Source organism: Stenella coeruleoalba (assembly GCF_951394435.1).
Source record: "Stenella coeruleoalba genome assembly, chromosome: 8".
Lineage (NCBI taxonomy): Eukaryota > Metazoa > Chordata > Mammalia > Artiodactyla > Delphinidae > Stenella > Stenella coeruleoalba.
The window spans coordinates 52,284,238-52,305,181 of record NC_137154.1 but is presented as its reverse complement, the minus strand read 5'-3'; the positions used below and the strand labels follow the sequence as shown (position 1 = coordinate 52,305,181).

At 36.8% G+C, this 20,944-nt stretch overlaps 1 protein-coding gene and 2 pseudogenes across 5 annotated transcripts in view; 1 reads left to right on the top strand and 2 right to left on the bottom strand.

Annotated features, from left to right (window-relative positions):
• The window catches only part of RNF169 (ring finger protein 169), an 87,100-nt gene that overhangs the window by 31,181 nt on the left and 34,975 nt on the right, over window positions 1-20,944 (bottom strand). For all 3 annotated transcript variants that reach the window (XR_013829531.1, XR_013829532.1, XM_079930159.1), the window contains exon 3: window positions 793-939. Coding sequence is in view for 1 of the 3 variants with exons in the window: in XM_079930159.1 (XP_079786285.1) it covers window positions 793-939 (147 nt within the window). In the remaining 2 variants the exon portion in view is untranslated. The remainder of the gene's footprint in view (window positions 1-792; window positions 940-20,944) is intronic.
• LOC307189821 (glyoxalase domain-containing protein 4-like) lies at window positions 12,002-14,537 on the bottom strand (annotated as a pseudogene). The gene is made up of 2 exons: window positions 14,520-14,537; window positions 12,002-13,104 (listed from the first exon to the last, which is right to left on the bottom strand). The product of its transcript is annotated as a glyoxalase domain-containing protein 4-like (transcript).
• LOC307190204 (small ribosomal subunit protein mS31-like) lies at window positions 16,477-18,152 on the top strand (annotated as a pseudogene). The gene has a single exon. The product of its transcript is annotated as a small ribosomal subunit protein mS31-like (transcript).

Genomic DNA, 20,944 nt, shown 5'->3' with positions numbered 1-20,944 from the left:
TTTATATATGGTAAAGTTTTATTAAATCCACCTAATTAAAAATATAGCCTGAAATACTAACAAGCCTGAATCACAAAACATTTTAATAGATATGACTCTAAAGGTATGCTAAGATATACATATATCAATAGAAGATGTCTAATCCAATATGAATTACTAAAGAAAAAAAAACAATTGTAATCATCCATTTGAACCATAATCAGTGGATCCTCCAAAAGTGCTTTCTTGTATTAGTTAAATATACCATTTACAACATTTTCCAGTAATTCGCTTGGTAAATAAGTAATGAAAAAAAATTCAGGCAAGATTTGGCCCATTAGAAGTATAATTAGGTTAAGTTTAAACTAAGTAATCTAATATTGAGGACATACTTTGTAAATAGAACTGTGCTGTTTGGGGCATTATAAAGAGTAAAGGGAAGTAAAATACAAACTATAAGGAAATCTAGTTGAGGATATAACACATACAGAACTCAGATGTCAAATAACAACTCATAAATCAAAATGACAATATATGTATAAAACTTACCACAAGTAGTAAACTATACTAGGTTTTTCCTCTCACTCACCTTTTTTCCCCACTGTTCCCCCTTAATCTTTCCACACAAGTCTCATTGTCCCATTCACAAATCATTTTCTCCAGCTCTCCACCTGAATGCTAAGTTCTTCACTACTCTTAAGCAGCACAGTCAATGACTGTTACTATTCACCAACAAAGGCTTTTCAGATCCACATCACCTGGGCTAATTGCTGATTTTGAGGCAGGCGTCCATCAAAAAGGTGATCTACTTACACGCTCTAGATTTGTCTTCAGTACTAATGGCTCATCTCTTTTTTTCTGTTCATCCATTTTCCTTTTTCCCATTTCTGTATCCTCTGGTAACAGCCTGTGGATTTGATCTTCAGAGGTTTTCTCCTCTTGTAACTTTTCTTCTCTCAGCTAAAAATACAAATCACACCAAGACAGTAGTTTTAGGCAACTATAGACTTAAAACCATCTTTTACTCAGTAGTCTATTAGAACAAACAGGAAAGTTTTGAGACTATTTTCTTATTTGCTATAAAGCCCTCTTAATTTTTAAGTCTACTTTTACTTGAATCTTGCCAAACATTCCCTTCATGGCTTAAGATTTAACTTCTCTGCATTCTTGAGCAATATGAAATCACAAAGGCTAAGATAATACACGTAATCAAAAAATAAGGTTTATTCACTTAGCCAAAAAAGGTGGAACCTAAAAACTTTCCTTACTCCCATAAACCAGATATAACTACACTGGACCAGGAGAACAGCAAAGATGTAGGCCACAGAGGGCCAGAGAAGTTGGTCTAGGCAAGAAAGGTCTTTGGGCCTACTGGAAACAGAAAAAATGGCTTATCACAGTTCCATCGTCCTACAATTTATGTGGATCTTGTGATCCACAGGATAGGTCAAGATACATTGTCTACAAAGAAAGTTAAGGCAGACTAATATGCTCCTCATTTGGGGGAGGTAGCATGGCATTATGAAAATAAGATGGGTTTTGGAATTTAAAACCTGGGTTCTAGTGGTTCTGTCACTTATTTAGCAGCTATATGATCTTGGGCAAATGAACCACCATATGCTCACCTACAAAACAGGATAACTCTACTTACTTTGCAGATATCGTTGTAAGAAATAAATGAGATAATAATATAAAGTATTTACTGCAGTATCTTGCTATATACTTACAGTATATCAAGAGTTCCCTTTCCTAACCTCCCTTTATTCTCTTTTCATTGCCTAGGATTTTAATAAAATTTAAATGACAATGTATATGAAAGCAATTCTAGGCTATTAATATTTTTAATCATACTTATAAAATAAAACTAAAGAACAAATAAATATTTTTCATTGGCTGTCAACTGGGTTAAAAAACAAAAACAACAATAACAATAAACAACAATAAGATTTAGTCTTATCTTTCCAATTTCCACAGGTATGATTCCAATAAGCCTGAACTAGACTTTAACATGCTGGGTCTAATTCAAGAGGTTATGAATATGCAAAGAACACCATAAACAATGTTACGTCAGGAGGAGACTCAAATGAAATAATGTACTCCCAACTCTGCCCAAGTCAAACAAGAACACAAGAGGAAGAAAGCTAACCCATAGCTAGGCAGAAAGCAAACCTGAAGTCTATGCTAACTGCCCACATGAAAGATCAATGCCTTTTTATGATCTTACATCAATGCCTTTTAATGATCTTAGATGACCACAGGCTACAAAGGGGCATTTCACTTTTAGAGGATAGAAAGGCAGAGTGGCACACACAAAAAACAGGTTTTAGCATCACGTTATCATTTACTGAACTCTACGTGTCAGGTGCAGAGCTAAAGCACTATTACATTATCTCATTATCTCTACTTTAAAAATTAAAAAAAAACTAAGGTTTAAAAAAAACTATGGCAAATTCACAGAGCCATAGCCTTGGAGCTGGAATTCAAACCTATGTTTACCTCGGTTGTTCTCAACCAAGGATGATTTTGCCTCTCAGGATACATCTGGCAATGTCTGGAGACACTTTTGACTGTCACAACTGAGGGGATAAGGTGTGTGGTGCTACTGGCATCTAGTGGGTAGAGGCCAGGAACTGCTACTAAACATCCGAAATGCATAGGATAGCCCCCAACAATATATACATACACAGACGTTGCTATTTTTAAAAAACTAAATATTAGGGCTTCCCTGGTGGCGCAGTGGTTGAGAGTCCGCCTGCCGATGCAGGGGACGCGGGTTCGTGCCCCGGTCTGGGGGAATCCCACGTGCCGCGGAGCAGCTGGGCCCGTGAGCCATGGCCGCTGAACTTGCGCGCCCGGAGCCTGTGCTCCGCAACGGGAGAGGCCGCGGCAGCGAGAGGCCCGCGTACCACCAAAAAAAAAAACAAAAAAACCAAAAAACTAAATATTAAATTTCCTGTTTTATGTATTTTAGTGTTATTTTGTTTTGTGCTTGTGTTTACATACTATGTTCTCTGGCTTTTCTAGTGTTTTAGAATGCATCCTTTGCCTCCTAATAATGTTTATGGCTGCTCTCAAAGTTTTTGACAATAAACTTGTGTGTTGTTGGCAAAACAACCTTCTCATTGCAATGCTGAGTCTCTGCTAACACAGCATCACCTTAAAGGTAAAAATTTACAAAATTGAAAAACCCATATATACATTTAAATCTTCACATGAATCATGTTGGTGTTTTCTCTATATTGGGTTCTGCAGATGCTTTTTTGTTGGTCCCTTTTGATGGTTAGTTATAAGGACTTGAGAACTTGGTATCTAGGAAAGAGTTTTTATATTCAGCGAAAATGACTTGGTGTCAGAAAATAGCATATAAACTTGAATAAGAAGTATCAATAGCTGCTGTTTACTGAACTCTTCCATGTTTTGGGCATTAAGTTTATAGAGCTTACCTTATCATTATCATTTTATAGACACAAAAATTAACATTCAGTGGTTATTTCCTGAAGTCAGTGTTTGAATATCGAAGAGCTTAGATTTTAAAGCAAACCACTGGCTTCAAATACCACGGTTTCTCAACCTCAGCACTACTGACATTTTGGGTTAGATAATTCTTTGTTATGGGGAGCAGGTCAGAGTCTGAGTAGAAGGCTTATTCATGAATACTTTATTGGGTAGCAGGAGTTAAGGATCGAGTAGTATAACAAGGAGAGACAGCAAGCCAATAAAAGTGGTTGGCTTGACAGTTGGCTACAGAAGACAATATGAGAAACTGTATGCAATGCAGCTCAAGACTATCAATCAGAAGTGAGAAAGGGGGAAGCATATATAGAGAGAGAGAGAGAGAGAGAGAGAGAGAGAGAGAGAGAGAGAGAGAGAGAGACTCCCACTTCCTGCTGACCAAAGTTTGCTCCACGGGATGTTAAATACCCCTGACGCTGGCTCAAGTAAGTTCTCATGGTAGGGACTGCAGCAGCAACCACAGAGAAGCCCTAGAGCTAAAAGCAAGAGGCAAGTAGTAGGAGCCAAAACAAAAGCGATCTCAGCTTGTACCAAGTGAAGCCGCCCACCACTGTAAGTGGAATGCTTATTACTGCCTCCATTTTTTTTTAAATTTATTGGCCACGCCCAGCAGCTCACAGGATCTTAGTTCCCTGACCAAGGATGGAACCCATGCCCCCTGCAGTGGAAGCGGGGAGTCCTAACCGCTGGACTGCCAGGGAAGTCCCTGCCTCCATTTTTAGACGCTAATTATTAAAGAAAAACTATTGATTTCTGTACAGTAATCTCATTCTCAGCCACACTATCAAGAGTACAATGTAATTTTTTTCCTCAAAATATCTTTACTTTTTCATCATTAATTTTTATAAATAAACGTTTTTGTTTTTTTTTTTTGGCCAGGCCGCGTGGCACGTAGGATCTTAGCTCCCCGACCAGAGATCGAACCCCTGAAGTGGAAGCACAGAGTCTTAACCACTGGACTGCCAGTGAATTCCCAAAAATAAACTTTTAAAAATCAAAGCATTATATACAGTGTACAAATCATAAATGTAAAGCATGACAAATTATACAAAATAAGCACATCCATGTAACTACCACCCAGATCAAGAAACAATATATTAGCAGTACCCCTTGTGCCTATTCCTCACCCCAAAGTAACCATGATCCCAGCTTCCCACACCAAAAAGAATCATTTCACCTATTTCTGAAATTTATATAAGTGGAATCTTATATATGTATTGAATCTGTCTTCCTTCAGTCAACATTCCATTTGTGAGATTCATCCATGTAGTTGCATGTAGTAGGTTGTTCTTTCTCATTGTTTTATAGTATTCCATTGTTTGACTACAAAACAACAATTCTATTGTTAATGGATATTTGCATAGTTATTAATTTGTAGCTATTTACAAATAAACTGCTATGAACATTCTTGTGTATGTATCCTGATACACATACTGTTCTGTGCGGTATATTCTAAAAGAGAAGCTGTTTAGTCATAACGCACGGGTACACTGCCATAGTTTCCCCAAATTGGTTGTACAAATTACACTCCCACTCCAACCTGCAATGTAGCAGAATGACAGTTGCTCTCAACCTTGTTAACAGTATTGTCTATTTTAGCCATTTCAGTGCATATATATTGATACTGCATTATGACTTCAATTTGCATTTCTCTGATGACTAAAGATCTAGAGCAGCTTTTCATGTCTTTATTGACTATTTGGAAATTCTCTTTTATGATGTGCCTATTCACATCGTTGCCCTTTCTCCTTTAAAATATTTGGGATTTTCCCTAGTAATTTGTAGGAGTTATTTATATTTTTTGAATATGAGGCAGTTTTCAAGAAAAAAAATATACCTACAAGATACATACATACACCCACCCACACAGCCACACTTTTTTTCCCCTCTCACGGTAGCTTGCCTTTTTTTTTTTTTTTTTTTTTTTTTGCGGTACGCAGGCCTCTCACTGTTGTGGCCTCTCCTGTTGCGGAGCACAGGCTCCAGACGCGCAGGCTCAGCGGCCATGGCTCACGGGCCCCGCTGCTCCGCGGCATGTGGGATCTTCCCGGACTGGGGCACAAATCCGTGTCCCCTGCATCGGCAGGCGGACTCTCAACCACTGCACCACCAGGGAAGCCCGCTTGCCTTTTTCACTCTCCTGTTAGTGCCTTTTAAAGACAAGATGCTGCAGGTTTTAATACAGTTTAATTTAACATTAGTGTTTTTTATATCCCATTTCAGAAATTCTCTCATCGTATCTTTAAGGAGCTTATTATTTGACCTTTCACATTTAGATCTACAATCCACTTTGAACTGGTTTTTAAAAAATCAACTATGTTAAGGCATAATCTACATACGATAAAATGATCACATGGAATGCATAGCTCGATGAATTTTGACAAATGTATATATCCATGTAACTGTATCCCTAATCAAGATATAGAACATCTTTACCACCCAAAAAAGTCCCTTCAAACCCACTAGTGGGAATTCCTTGGCGGTCCAGTGCCTAGGACTCCGTGCTTTCACTGCCGAGGGCCCAGGTTCGATTCCTGGTCAGGAAACTAAGATCCCACAAGCCTTGCAGCACAGACAAAAACAAAAACAAAGACAAATGACAAAAAAAAATCCACTTAAAAAAACCCACTAGTAATAAATCTCCCATGCCACTCAGCCCTAAGCAACCCTTAATCTTATAACTATGACTACAGATTAGTTTTGCCTGTTATAAAATCATACAGCATATATTCCTTTATGTCAGGATTCATTCACAGCATATTTTTGATATTCATCCATGTTACTAAGTTTATTATATTATATTCCTTTTATGGATGAGTTATATTCCATTGTATGAATATACCACAATTTGTTTATCCATTCAAGTATTGTACGTTTGGGTTGTATTCAGTTTGGGGCTGTTATGAACATTCATGTCTTTTTGTGAACAGATGTTTTTATTTTGCTTGTCTAAACAGCTACAAGTGGAATTGCTGGGTCAAGTAGTAAGTACATGTTTAAATTTATAAACTGCCAAAATGTTTCCCATGGAGGTTATACCATTTTACACGGTCAGCCCTCCACATCCGTGGGTTCCACCATCAGTGGATTTAACCAACCACAGATCAAAAATCAATCTGTCTTTGGTGGAACCCATGTACACCAATCCCACAGACACCAAAGGCCAACTGTACTCTGCGATTTTATATAAGGGACTTGAGCATCCATGGATTTTGGTATCCACGGGGTTTCTGGAACCATTCCCCCACAAATACCGAGGGAGGATTATATTCCCACTAACAGTGCATGAGAGTTCCAGCTTATTTACATTCTCATACTCATTTGGACACGTGGAATTCTTAGCCTTTTAATTTTAGCTATTCCAGAGGATGTAGGGGATATCCTATATGTGATTTTAATGAGTATTTCCCTGCTGGTTAATTATGTTGAGCATCTTTTCATATGTTTAGTAGCATGTCTTCTTTTGTGACGTGTCTATTTTCAATAAAACCTTTTATCCTATTTTTTTAACCTTATTATCAGGTGCATGAGTTTTTTTTATAAGTTCTGGATAAAAGTCCACTGTTAGATACACATTTTGAGACTATCTTCTCCCAGTCTTTGCTCTGCGTATTTCTTAAATGAGTGGAGGTTTTTTACTTTAATAAAATTTAATATCATTTTTTTCTTCTGTGATTAGGATTTTTTCGGTTCTTGACTAGTAAATCTTTGCCTACCCCAAGGTCAATAACTTTTTCTTCTGTTTTCTTCTGCATAGTTTTAGCTTTTACATTTAGTCTATGATGCATTTTGAATTAATGTTTGTATATGGTATAAAGGAGAGATCAAGATTGACTTTTACTTATTCATAGGATATTCAGTTTGTTCCAGCACCATTGTTGAAAAGATTGTTCTTTTGCCACTGAATTACTTTTGTGCCTTTGTGAACATCAACTGACTATATATGAGTGGGTTTATTCCAGGACTATACTCTATTCTACTGATTATATGTCTTTTCCTTATGCCGACACCATAGTGTCTTGATGATTATCATTTTAAAATCTGTAAGTAAAGTCCTCCAATAACAACAGTCATTATTCACAGACAACATGATCCTCCATGTAGAAAATCCACCAGAATCTACAAAAAAGCTACTAAAACTACTAAATGAGTTTAGCACAGTTGTAGGATAAAATATCAAAATATAAAAACCAACAGTATTTTTACATACTCGCAAGAATTATAACACTTACAGTAATATCCAAAAATGTGAAATACTTAAGATAAATCTGACAAAATATCTGGAAAGTGAAAACCACAGAACACTGCCAAGAGAAACTAAAGAAGACCTAAATAAATAGAAGAATACCATGTTGACGGATATGAAGACTCAATTATTGAGATGTCAGTTCTCCCCAAATTGATCTATAGACTCAATGCAATCCCAATCAGAATGCCAGCAAGTTTTTTTGTAGAAACTGGCAAGCCAATACTAAAATTCAGATGGATATACAGAGAACCAAGAAGCCAAAATAACTTTGAAAAAGAACAAAATTGGAGGATTAATACTAATGGATTTCAAGACTTATTATAAAGCTACAATAATCAAAACAGCATGGTATTGGTGTGAAAATAAACAAACAGATCAATGGTACAGATACAATACAGAGTTTAGAAATAATCCCATAAATATATGGGTAACTAATTTTTGACAAAGGTGCAAAAGGCAATCCAATGGAGAAAGGATAGTCTTTTCAACAAATGGTGCCAGAATAACTGGGAAATCCATACACACACCATATATAAAAACTCAAAATGGATCACAGACCTACATGTAAAGCCTAAAACTCTAAAATGTCTGGAAGAAAACATAGGAGAAAATCTTTGTGACTTTGGGCTGGGAAAAGAATTCTTGGATATAACACCAAAAGCAAAATCCACAAAGGAAAAAATATATATAAACTGTATTTTTAAAAAAATAAATAAATTTATTTATTTTTGGCTGCTTTGGTTCTTTGTTGCTGTGAGCAGCTTTCTCTAGTTGCATCAAGCAGGGGCTACTTTCGTTGTGGTGTGCGTGCTTCTCATTGCAGTAGCTTCACTTGTTGCAGAGCATGGGCTCTAGGTGCAGGGGCTTCAGGAGTTGTGGCACGTGGGCTCTAGAGCGCAGGCTCAGTAGTTGTGGTCCACGGGCTTAAATGCTCTGCGGCATGTGGGATCTTCCCAGACCAGGCCTCGAACCCGTGTCCCCTACATTGACAGGCGGATTCTTAACCACTGTGCCACCAGGGAAGCCCTAAACTGTATTTTTTGAAAGTTAAAAACTTCTACCCATCAAAAGGCTCTAAGAAAATGAAAAGACTGACACACACTGGGAGAAGAATATTTGCAAAGCATATACCCGTTAAGACTTGTACCTGAAGATCTTTCAAAATTCAACAGCAAGAAAATACAAATAAACACATGAAAAGATGCTCAACATCACTGGTCATCAGGGAAATACAAATTAAAACCACAATGAGATACCACTACACACCAGTTAGAATTGCTAAAATTAAAAAGACTCACCACAGCAAACGCTGACAAAGATTGAGAGAAACCAGAACTTTCATACTCTACTGGTAGGAATTAAAATGGTAAAACCACTTTGGAAAAGTTTGGCAGTTTCTTAAAAAAGGACACACACCTACCATATGATCCAGCCTTCTCATGACTAAGTATTTACCTAAGAGAAAAAAAATTCTATTCTATACAAAGACTTGCATGTGAATGTTCACAGTAGCTTTATTTGTAATAGCCAAGAACTGGAAACAACCCGAATTTCTATTAACAGGCAAATAGATAAACATATTGTGACATATCCATACAATGAAATAGTATTCTGCAATAAAAAAGAATAAACTATTGATACATGTAATTAGTGAATGAATCTCAAAATAATTACGCTGAGTAAAAAAGCCAAATAGAAAGGCATACACAACTTATGCCAAAAAGAACAAACAGGTTAATTGGACTTCATCAAAATTAAAAACTTTTGTGCAAAGGACACTATCAAAAAAGTGAAAAGACAACCTATAGAGTGGGAGAGAATATTTGCAAATCATGTATCTGATAAGGATTTAATATTCAGAATACATAAAAAACTCTTAAAACTAAACAACCAAAAGACAAACAACCCAATTCAAAACTAAGCAAAAGACTTGAATAGACATTTCTCCAAAGAAGATATAAAATGGTCAATAAGCACATGAAAAAAGGCTCAACATCATTATTCATTAGGGAAATGCAAATCAAAACCTAACGAGATACCCACCAGAATGATTATTTTTTTAAAACTCAGAAAATAACAAGTGCTAACAAGAACATGGAGTAATTGGAGCCCTCATACATTGCTAGTAGGAATGCAAAATGGTGCAGCTACTGTAGAAAACAGTATGACGATTTCTCAAAAAATTAAACATTCAATTATTCCCATGACCCAGCAATTCCACTCCTAATTACATACCCAAAATAAAACCAGGAGTCAAACAGATACTTGTATTCTAATGTTTATTGCAGCATTATTCACAAGAGCCAAAAAGTGGGAAGGAGATGAAAGGATCAACAAAATGTGATATATGCATACAATGGGATATCCAGCCAAAAAAAGGAATGTAGTACTAAAACATGTTACAATGTGAATGAACCTTGAAAACATTATGCTGAGTGAAATAAGCCAGGTCACAAAAGGACAAATACAATATGATTCCACTTACATATCTAGAATAGGCAAATTTGTAGAAAGAAGGTTAGAGGTTACTAGGGCCTGGGGTGATGGTAGAATGGGGAGATATTAATGGGTACACAGTTTCTGTTTGGAGTGATCAAAATATTTCGGAAAAAGAAAGCAGTTTTGATTGCACAACACTGTGAATGTACTTAAGGCCGCTGAATTGTACACTTGAAGTGGTTAAATTGGCAAATTTTATGTCATATATATTTTACAGCACAACCTATTATATAAGTATCATGAAATTCCAGCTAGCTTTCTATCCTTTTAGATACTACAATAAACAATCTGGGGGCTTCCCTGGTGGCACAGTGGTTGAGGGTCTGCCTGCCGATGCAGGGGACACGGGTTCGTGCCCTGGTCCGGGAGGATCCCACATGCCGCGGAGTGTCTGGGCCCGTGAGCCATGGCCACTGAACCTACGTATCCCGAGCCTGTGCTCCGCAACAGGAGAGGCCACAACAGTGAGAGGCCCGCGTACCGCAAAAAAAAAAAAAAAAAAAATCTGTATGACAGGTTTCTCAAGGCAATATCCTAGTAGCAGGCTTCAACTAGTCTTCTAATTAGAATCAGGTAGTTGAACTGTCTAACAGCTAAACACAGGAGCAAACAGAATTCCTAGCCATAGGGCAAGGTGCCGTCAAAGGAATAGACTGTTGAGCTCGCTAGATTCTTAAATCCTGTTCATGGAAGGGTGGAGATGCCTATAGAATATTTGTAGCTAATCCATATATCTTGAATAATACTCATTTCACCATGAAAAATTATTTATCTTCATAACTGTAGAATCTGAGTGATGGGTATACAGGGGTTTTATTGTTCATTTTATTGTTTTTTTATATTTGTTTAAATATTACACAATTTAGAAATCATTTATAACATCCATTATGCAAGTTAAAAAACCTCAGATGCTGGGTGATTATAGAAATAATTGAAGGGCTTATAGGAGCCTATGCAGAGAAAGTTCTGATTATAGTCTCTCAAATGCTAAGTAACTACTCCAGAGTATGTATTCCCTATTAGTACTTCAATGTTAACTAGCCATCCTTAGAGTTTAAAGCAAAACACATATACACCACACTGTTTCAAATGAAATATTTTAAAATACATTTCATAACATCCAGAACATACTTCTTTCTACCACGGATTTTTAACACAAATTGCTTGTGTCCAATTGCTTGTTTTCAAATTTCCCTTCCCTCAGACACTATGAGCTTCTATCAACCTGGAACCATGCTATTCATCCTTGATTTCCCCCCTCCCACTTTAGTTCTGGACATAGGGCCTGTATTCAATAAGTTTAATTCCACAGATATTTACAGAGCACTACAGTCTATGTGTTAGGCATTGCTTTTAGTGCTGAGGATACAGCCCTGATCAAAAATGACAAAGCTGTTTGCATGGTGCTTAGATTCTATAAGAATGTGATCGAAATGAAAGATATGATGGGACTAATCAATTTTTAATAGGTCTTCCAACTAATATTCTCTGCAATACAAACTATACCTATTTTGGCGACTCTACCAGTCCCCATGCTTTGGGGAGCTTCTCTCAATTCCACAATAAAAGGTAACCAACCCGACAGTGCCATGAACACAGGGCTGGTGGGAAGAGTGCTGCTCAATGGCATTTTTTTTAAGTTTGGATTTAATTGTTCTCATTAAATCTACATGCTTATCAAAATTCCCTCCATCCCCAACCAAAGATAATGTTCCATATAGCTGTCCCAGGCTGGAGAAGAATTTATTACTAATCTAACACAGTCACACACAGAATTTGCCCTTACAGTGACAGCGCAGATGTCAGCAAGAGTTCTCCTCTAAATGGACTGATAATGATAGGATTTTCTCTCTAAAATATATCAGAGCTCTCAAAGGTTAAAATACACAAATTTTCACCACTCCAGCCTCTTTGCCTGTATAGGAAACCATCAAGTTGTGAGAGCATTTATCACACATCAGGCGTCACAGGTGTTTGACAGGAATCACTAACGCCTGTTCCACGTGATGTCTTCAGTTAACCTGAAGCCTTTGGTTTATTTTGTGGAGCAAACCATTCATCTCTTTTAACTTCTGCCATTGCATCAGCCAACAATTTGCTTCCCTCTGGATCCATCTTCGAGAGTTCTCGAAACGCTTCTTCCCTCACAAAGCAAATTTCATGTCCATCAGGGTCAGTCAGAATGATCACTTGCACTGTTGCTTTCCCTGGAGTGTCCAAACTCACGAGGAGAGTCAGAATCTTCTGATTCTCCCTTTTTATCAAGTCTTCTAAGTCTGACAACTCTTTCTGGGGGCAAGAAAAGGCAATTCGTCCAAAAGCTGCTTGCATGATCAACTGCCCCCTGGATGCCCTGTAGCTCCAGCTTAAACTGGTTATCAGCATAGCCCAGCAAAACTCTGTGCTTCTTTTCATCTTTTTCATAAATTTTCATTCCCAGCAGATTAGACCAGTAGTTCAAGGACTTCTGAAGATCAGAAACTGCTAGAGTTACTTTTAATACAGGATCTGACTGAGGTGGACTGCGGTTCTGCAAATAGAATTTATATCCTCTGGGGGCTTTGGTTTCAAAGACACCTACTGCGACTTCATTGAGTGGCCACTCCAGCTTCCTGGCTTTGCAGACAGCCTGGCTAGAAGCAAGCGTGATACCCATGAAGTCACTGCCAAGCTACAGTCTCCGATGCCATAACTGTAAGTCAGTTCTGCAACAAAATGATCATCCTCAGGTCCAAATTCTATCACTGATTTACTCCATTTCCCATCATAAGGCCTTCATCCCCAGGACATCACAATAGAAACATCTGGAAGTGGTTTTCCACTTTGAACATGAAGTGCAGAGCCCTGAGAGTCGCTATGACCACCTACACTACCCACCCCTCACGGGTACAGCGCCGCGCTGCCCACAGGTGACACCAGCACAGTAATCCCAATGGCACTTTAAAGATTAGAGGCTCATGCATCCATAATTTTCTCATTTTCGTATCTAAATTGGTAAAATGGTCCACCACCCTCTGATAGTAGACTACAGAAATAATTTGTGAGAGTTGTAGGACCTTCTAGCCTCACGGTGTTTCCTTAATCTTTCCCCTAACACACAACTAACAGATTTTTCCTATAAAATATTATATACAAAAACATATAGTAAATTATATGAGTTATACATATATAACTCATTTCCTACATTTTCTAGTTATCTCTGGGCCAAAGGTTCTCAAACTGGGACCCCAGACCCTTAAGAGGATTCACAAAGGTAGTGATGGAAATCTTTAATTTTCAATATATTTTTAACAATCTAACAAATCATATACTTATAGTCCATAAGGTTCTACCCACTAAATACCTCAATACATAGGTTGAATACATTTTTGTTGCTTATCTAGGGCTTATTCTTTAATAGAAGACATTAACAATATTTTAAATTATTAAGGGGGTTATGAAAAGAATATATATTATAAGCTGATAAAGTTGGGGACCACTGCTTCAGAAACACTGCTCCAGACCATGATGAACTTGTTAGATATTCAAATTAATATCAGAACATTTCAATTTACTTTGGTATCTATAGTGATCAATGCTTTGCATCTTCCATCTGGTTCCATCTGGTTCCATCTGGTTCCTAGGCTCTCATTTGATACTAACAGTTACCACTTATATAGGGTCTAATTGGTGACTACTGCTGATGCTACCCACAAAAAGCAAGTGTTTGGGGTAAGTAAGGACTACTTGAAGCTTCCATCTCACAGAATCCAGAAATCATAGCAAATCTTGCATACAAGGCAAAAGCCATGACTTCTACTTGAACAATCACATAAATAGCACCAAAGCAACTATTTGCTCTTATGATTCTTACCTAATTTTAACAAACTGATAACACTATGCTCTCTTCACTTTAAATTCTTAAACACCTTTCAATTTAAATGTTATGTTTAGAATAAAGTATATTTAAATATTTATGCCAATATAACATTTTACAAATTTTCTCCTTTATGTAATAAAGTGTTTTAAATTACTTTAATATAGGTTTTAAATTATTACATGTGCTCTACAGAAATGCATATAAAATTAATTTTAAGCGTTCAAGTTTATACATAAATTGAACCAGCAGATACTAAGTCATATGTTTAGTTGCCAAGCTAAAAGGCTAAATGAAGGGGCGTGCACTCACAAGAAGTATAAAGTAAGAGCTCTAAATCATTGATTATGAAAAGGCAAAGACAGGTCTTCACTGTCCAAAGTTCAAGAAAACTGGGAATCATTTATGGTTCATACCACTAACTTTCCAGCTTCCAACCATGACTTTTTGACAGTCAGCCACTTCTCACTCAAATAAACAAATTAAAAAATGGCAGTAATGGAGGGGGGTTACTTTGCGCTAGATTTTTTCCTTTTTTTTTTTTTGCGGTATGTGGGCCTCTCACTGTTGTGGCCTCTCCCGTTGCGGAGCACAGGCTCCAGACGCGCAGGCCCAGCGGCCATGGCTCACGGGCCCAGCCGCTCCACGGCATGTGGGATCTTCCCGGACCGGGGCACGAACCCATGTCCCCCGCATCGGCAGGCGGACTCCCAACCACTGCGCCACCACGGAAGCCCTGTGCTAGATTTTTTTTAATTCCAAATTTTAAAGAATAATAATAATTCTTATATATGGATTACTATGTACCAGGCACTATTTCACAATAACCCTTTAAGCTAGGTACTATGGGGTCCACTTTACAGACCAGGAAACTAAGAAATGGAGAGATGAACTAACTTGCCCAAATTCACATGGAGAGTCAGGATTTGAACTTAGATGGCTCTTAAGCACTTTAATAAACTGCCTGTCAGCTAAGGGCAAAATAGCCACATCATTTGTATTGTGATTTACTGAGCACCTGCAATTTTTTTTAAAGTTTGACATAAACAAACAAAAAGTGGACTCTCAAATGTAAGCAGCAAATGAGGTTTTAAACTCTCATCTGAAACCAGAAAAATAAAACCAAGCTGGCAATTTTACTGAAAGTGGATTACCTGTGAATTTTTACACAGATTTGGATAGAGATGGGAAATTTTTAAAATTATCTTGTGGAATCTTTTTTAAATATCATATTTTTAAAAGTGATTTCTGATTCTTGAATGGTTTGGCTTTAAGTAAAATATTGGCACGCATGTAATATATCACAATGATATTTTCTGTTATTTTATACAGCCATTAAAAATGTTGGCATGGATCAAAATACACTGATATGGAAAGCTTCATATGATATGTTAAACAAAACAGTCAGTAAAAAGGGCATGTAAAGTGTGATCCTAAATCTATTCTGTAAAAAGTCTTAAGCTTAAGTTTATGATAAACATTTTTCCTTCCAGTTTTACTGAGATACAATTGACATACAGCACTGTACAAGTTCAAAGTGTAGCATAATGATTTGACTTACATACATCATGAAATGATTACCACAATAAGTGTAGAGAACATCCATCATCTCATACAGATTCAACATTAAAGAAGAAAAATTTTTTCCTTGTGATGAGAACTCAGGATTTACTCTTAACTTTCTTTTTTTTTTAAATTAATTTATTTATTTATTTGGGGGGGGGGCATTGGGTCTTCGTTGCCACATGCAGGCTTTTTCTAGTTGCAGTGAGTAGGGGCTACTCTTCATTGCGGTGCGCAGGCTTCTCATTGTGGTGGCTTCTCCTGTGTGGAGCACAGGCTCTAGGCACGTGGGCTCAGTAGTTGTGGCATGCGGGCTTCAGTAGTTGTGGCTCGTGGGCTCTAGAGCACAGGCTCAGTAGTTGTGGCACATGGACTTAGTTGCTCTGCGGCATGTGGGATTTTCCTGGACCAGGGCTCGAACCCGTGTCCCGTGCATTACAGGCAGATTCTTAATCACTGCACCACCAGGGAAGTCCCTCTCTTAACTTTCATATACAGCAGTGTTAATTATATTTATCATGTTGTACATTACCTCCTAATACTTATTTATCTTATAACTTGGAACTTTATACCTTTTGACTGTCATCATCCAATTCCCTTTCCTACCACCTCCTGCCTCTGGTAACCACAAATATGATCTCTTTTTCTGTAAGTTTGCTTGTTTGTTCTTGAAGTACAACTGACCTACAACACTATGTTAGTTCCTGTTACACAACATAGTGATTCAATATTTCTGTACTCAAAATGATCACTATGATAAATCTAGTTATGATCTGTCACAATACAATGATATTACATAGTTATTGACTATATTTCCCCACACTGTACATTTCATACTCATGACTCATTTGTTCTGCAACTGTAAGTCTGTACCTCTTAATCTCCCTCACCTATTTCTTTCCTCCCCTCTCCCCTCTGGCAACCACCTGTTTGTTCTCTGTATCTATAACTGTTTTCTGTTTTGTTATGTCTGTTCATTTGTTTTTTAGATTCCACATATAAGTGAAATCATACAGTACTGGTCTCTCTCTGTCTGACTTATTCACTAAGCGTAATGGGGGTGGGGCATGTTTGGCAGAGGATGCACTACCCCCATTGTATTCCCATTTCAGCTTGTTTCTCCACAATGTTTCCAAGAGTGTGGGGCTCCCTACCCCTTTGCCCCCTTTCCCACCTCCCTTTGTGCTCTGGAGGCCCAGAGGAATTGGTAGCTGCAATTTGTGTTATTCCCTTCTCTGAATATAATGGTCAGAACAAAAAAAATAATATCCAAAGATACTTTGGTACTAACAGCATGATCTACAGCAAGAAAGATAAGCATTTGGCTCCAATCCATGAGATTCCAAGGAGAGAGACAGCCAAGACAGTGTAAAGAAGAATAAGAAAAAAGACTTGATAAATATTATTAAGGGCATGAAAGTTGAAAGCACAGTAAATGTACAAACAACAAAGCCACCCAACAGAAGACAACTTAAAAGTGTGGAGGCTACAACTAGCAGGCTTCAAAAAGCTCCAGAAGATGTCCCCAAAAGAGAAGTGAATCCCTGAGTCCTGAGTTGGTGGTGGCTGCACCTGCTGTTGCAGACTACCCCTTTTGACAAGCAGATGACCAAGTCAGAGCTGCTTCAGCAGCACAAGGAAGACTCAAGGGCACAGAAAGAGGGCAAAAGAACTAAAATTAGTTTCAGTAACATCATATCAGCTACGAAAGTTGCCAGATCTGCCTGCCACAGCTAGAGTTAGTACAAGACTAGTGAATCAGATGCAGTTTGATGAAGGAGCTGATGATGATGATGTTGGTCAGGATCTTCAACCTGATCTTAAGACCACTGATCTTAGAACAAGTTTTAGGAAAAATATATTCAAAGGCAAGAGGCTTAATATTTTTGGGCTTAAGGCAGTTACTAAAGAGGCACCTGACACACAGAGACAACACCTTCACTTTGGATTGTGGAATCTGCTAAGCAGTTAGCCACAGTCAATGAACAGTCCTTTCAGAATGATTCTGAAGAGATGAGCCAATGGACAAAAGAGGAGAACCTGTGGGAGTCCCAATTAACAATGAAGCAGGTTTTGATGATAAGGGTTCAGAATCTCATTAACATATATTTCTGGATAAATACCTGGAGGATTTTCCAAAACAAGGATCAACTCGCCACTTCATGGAGCTGGTGACCTGGCCTTTCCAAAAACCCATCTGAGTGTTAAGCAGAAGGTCGAACACTTAGAGTGGTTTAGAAATTACTTTAATGAAAAACAGGATGTTCTTAAAGAGAGTGACATACAGTTCAACGGGAAATTTTTATTTCAAGCTATTGGAGATTGGTATTATAAACAAAATAATTTGACTAGAAAAAAATACAATAAACATTTAAATATGGTTATTAGGTGGCAGAATTACTGGTAATTTTCCCTTTCTCCTTTAAATCTTTTTATAATTTTTTTTCTTTTTACAATTCACAGAATTTTATAATTCTGCTTCCTTTTATAAATAAGAAAAAATAAAGCTGTTTAAATTTACTATAAGCTTCACTAATCAGATACTTTAACAAAATGTTTTATTTTGTACAAGGGACAGAAGAGTTGTGACTATTTCTAGAAAATTCTCTCATTTGGCTTTCAAGGAGCACTGAAATGATTTTATTTAAACTAGTCTCTAAACCACATAAAATACTATACTAATGTAGTAACCTTATAACTATTGATCGTCTCCTCTCATAAATGAAAGAGGCAAGGAAAAACAGGACATTACAGATATAACATGAATAACCTGCAATTCTAATTAAATTTGATCATGCTTTGTATTTCCCAAATGTGCTGTTTTCTTTGAAAAGCATATAACTTGATAAAGTTGTTTCTCCTTGTCTGGGTGGTTGTAAATAGCAAAAGACAACCACGTTAACACTTTCAGATTTTGAACATCCTATAAACTAAACAGTTGTTCCCTCGTGCAGTCAAAATTAAAACTTATTCTTTTGAGAGTTTTTCCTTCTTAGTACCATACAGCTTACCTGCTCTTAAAGATGTACTATGAGATTCTGTATTTATTTCTTATTCTAGAAAGATGCACATCAGCACATACCCAAGTATGCATTTCCTCAAAGATTACATATTGACATTTCAGAGGAAGAAGCACAGAAAATAATGTAGTAAAAAGAACTCTAGAAATCTTAAAATACATCTAGTTCTATCATGAACCAGCTGTATATCCTTACACAAGTCATTTCTCTTAAAAGAAGGGGCTTTGAAACTGGATGATGAACAATTCAATCCATGTGTAATAAATATATAAGTGCAAGATATTATATTAGATGTGGTGGAGAGTTAAAGAGACTAAACAAACAGATCCATCTTGAAAGATTTCACAATCTAATAGGAAAAAAATGTTTTAAACAAGCAAACAACCTGCTGCATCCATGGTGCAACAGAATATATTTTAATAAATACAAGTTTCTTTTAAAATAAGTAAATTAAAAAAATAAGGGAAAGGCCAGCTCAATATTCAGCTCATGATACACTGTACAGCCAAACAGATTTAAGTGAAATGTTCAAGCTTTAATAAAGTACACTATATTTTACAGTTTATGGCAGAAAAATAATAAAAGGAACTTTAAAGATATATTATTTCAAAGATAATTAGGCCCTAAAAGTTTACTTACCTTTAAAAAACTCCTTCAGAAAAGTTAATGTCTGCCTTATAAAGTCATTACTCACTTCAGTAACCCATTGACTGTATCTGATTACTCTGTGCTCTGGCTAAGGACTAGAACTGCATGCTTACTACTTGAATAATTCAGCCAGCAATGGGGAGAAAATACTCCTCAAAAACGAACCAGTGGTGAGGGAGAAAAAAGAAAATGGATAGGTCAGTAAACCAATTCAGAGAAAGCCTAAACCACTCATGTGATCCGCAGAATTATCAAAAGCAGTTCATCTTTCCCACTACAGAAACCAGGGAGGTAAGCAGTTTCGAAGCAAAGGCTGTTTTTTTTCCCCTACCTTTAACCTTTCAGAGTCTAATGATTCAACGAAGACAAACAAGGGCATGCTGGATTATATGTTTCCAAAATCTAATATAAAGCAACTATCATTTAACCATATGGTCAAAGTTAAGCACCTAACAAACTGCATAAGCAGAAGGAATAATGGTGTAAATAATAAGCTTAATGCAACCAATAAATAGAATTTATAGGGATGAATCAATTATTTCAAAACACAAAATGACCAACAGTCAATCTTATATAGATGAGAACCATAAAGAGATCAATATTGAAATAATTTCTCCATAAAACTTATTTTTTCATTTCAACATATATTTACTGCAGACAAGAATATAACAAGATGGGCCATTGGGATTGACATGTATACACTGATGTATATAAAACTGATGACTAATAAGAACCTGCTGTATAAAAAAATAAAATTCAAAAAATATATAATAAGAATATAAATATTCAAGAATGAATATAACAAAATTCTTTCCCCAATCAATGTAACAAGATGGAGGACTGAGCACATGCTAATTTTCTCCTTCTACTGAAAACACCATAAAATGTCAGAAAACTTCTTTTTAATAGAATACATCTATAAAAGCACAGAAAATACAGCATGCCATTAGCAATCAAGATCACAAATATCCAAAAGATGGAACTAGTTTTCACACCTAAAGGTTATAAGTAAGCAATTCATAGAAAACCTGTAAATGGCCAGTAAGCACAAGATGCTCCTCCTCTCTAGTAACCAGGGCAATGTAAATTAAAACAATGAGATATTTTATTCAGCAGATAGCAAAATATTAAAAATAATGATAAAGGCTTAGCAAAGATTTAAAGAAAAGGGACTCTCTTTTACTGTTGGTAAGAGAGTTAAGTTGAAAGAAGTCTTTTGAATATCCACCAAAATACAAAGTGTATATACAATCTGACCTGCACTTTCACTTCTAGCAATCTAACTTAAAGGCAGTATTTGCTCAGATATGTTCATGTGTGTTTAGTGCAACATCTCTTCAAAACTGGGGGAAATGGAAAACAATTTAAATGATCAATGGTTAAGTGAATTATGCCTCATCCACACTATGAAATACCATTCAGTATGAAAAAAGTACCTATATGAAAGCACCTGCGGCCCCTCCACAAAAAAAGCACATATTGTTAGAGGGAAAAAAAAAAACTGGTTACAGAATAGATCATATTATTCCTCAAAATTCCTAGCTTCTATGAAGTATTTACCATCAGACTGTAATACCCACAACCCCTCTTTGAGGTAGTCACCTGTCAACTCCCCTT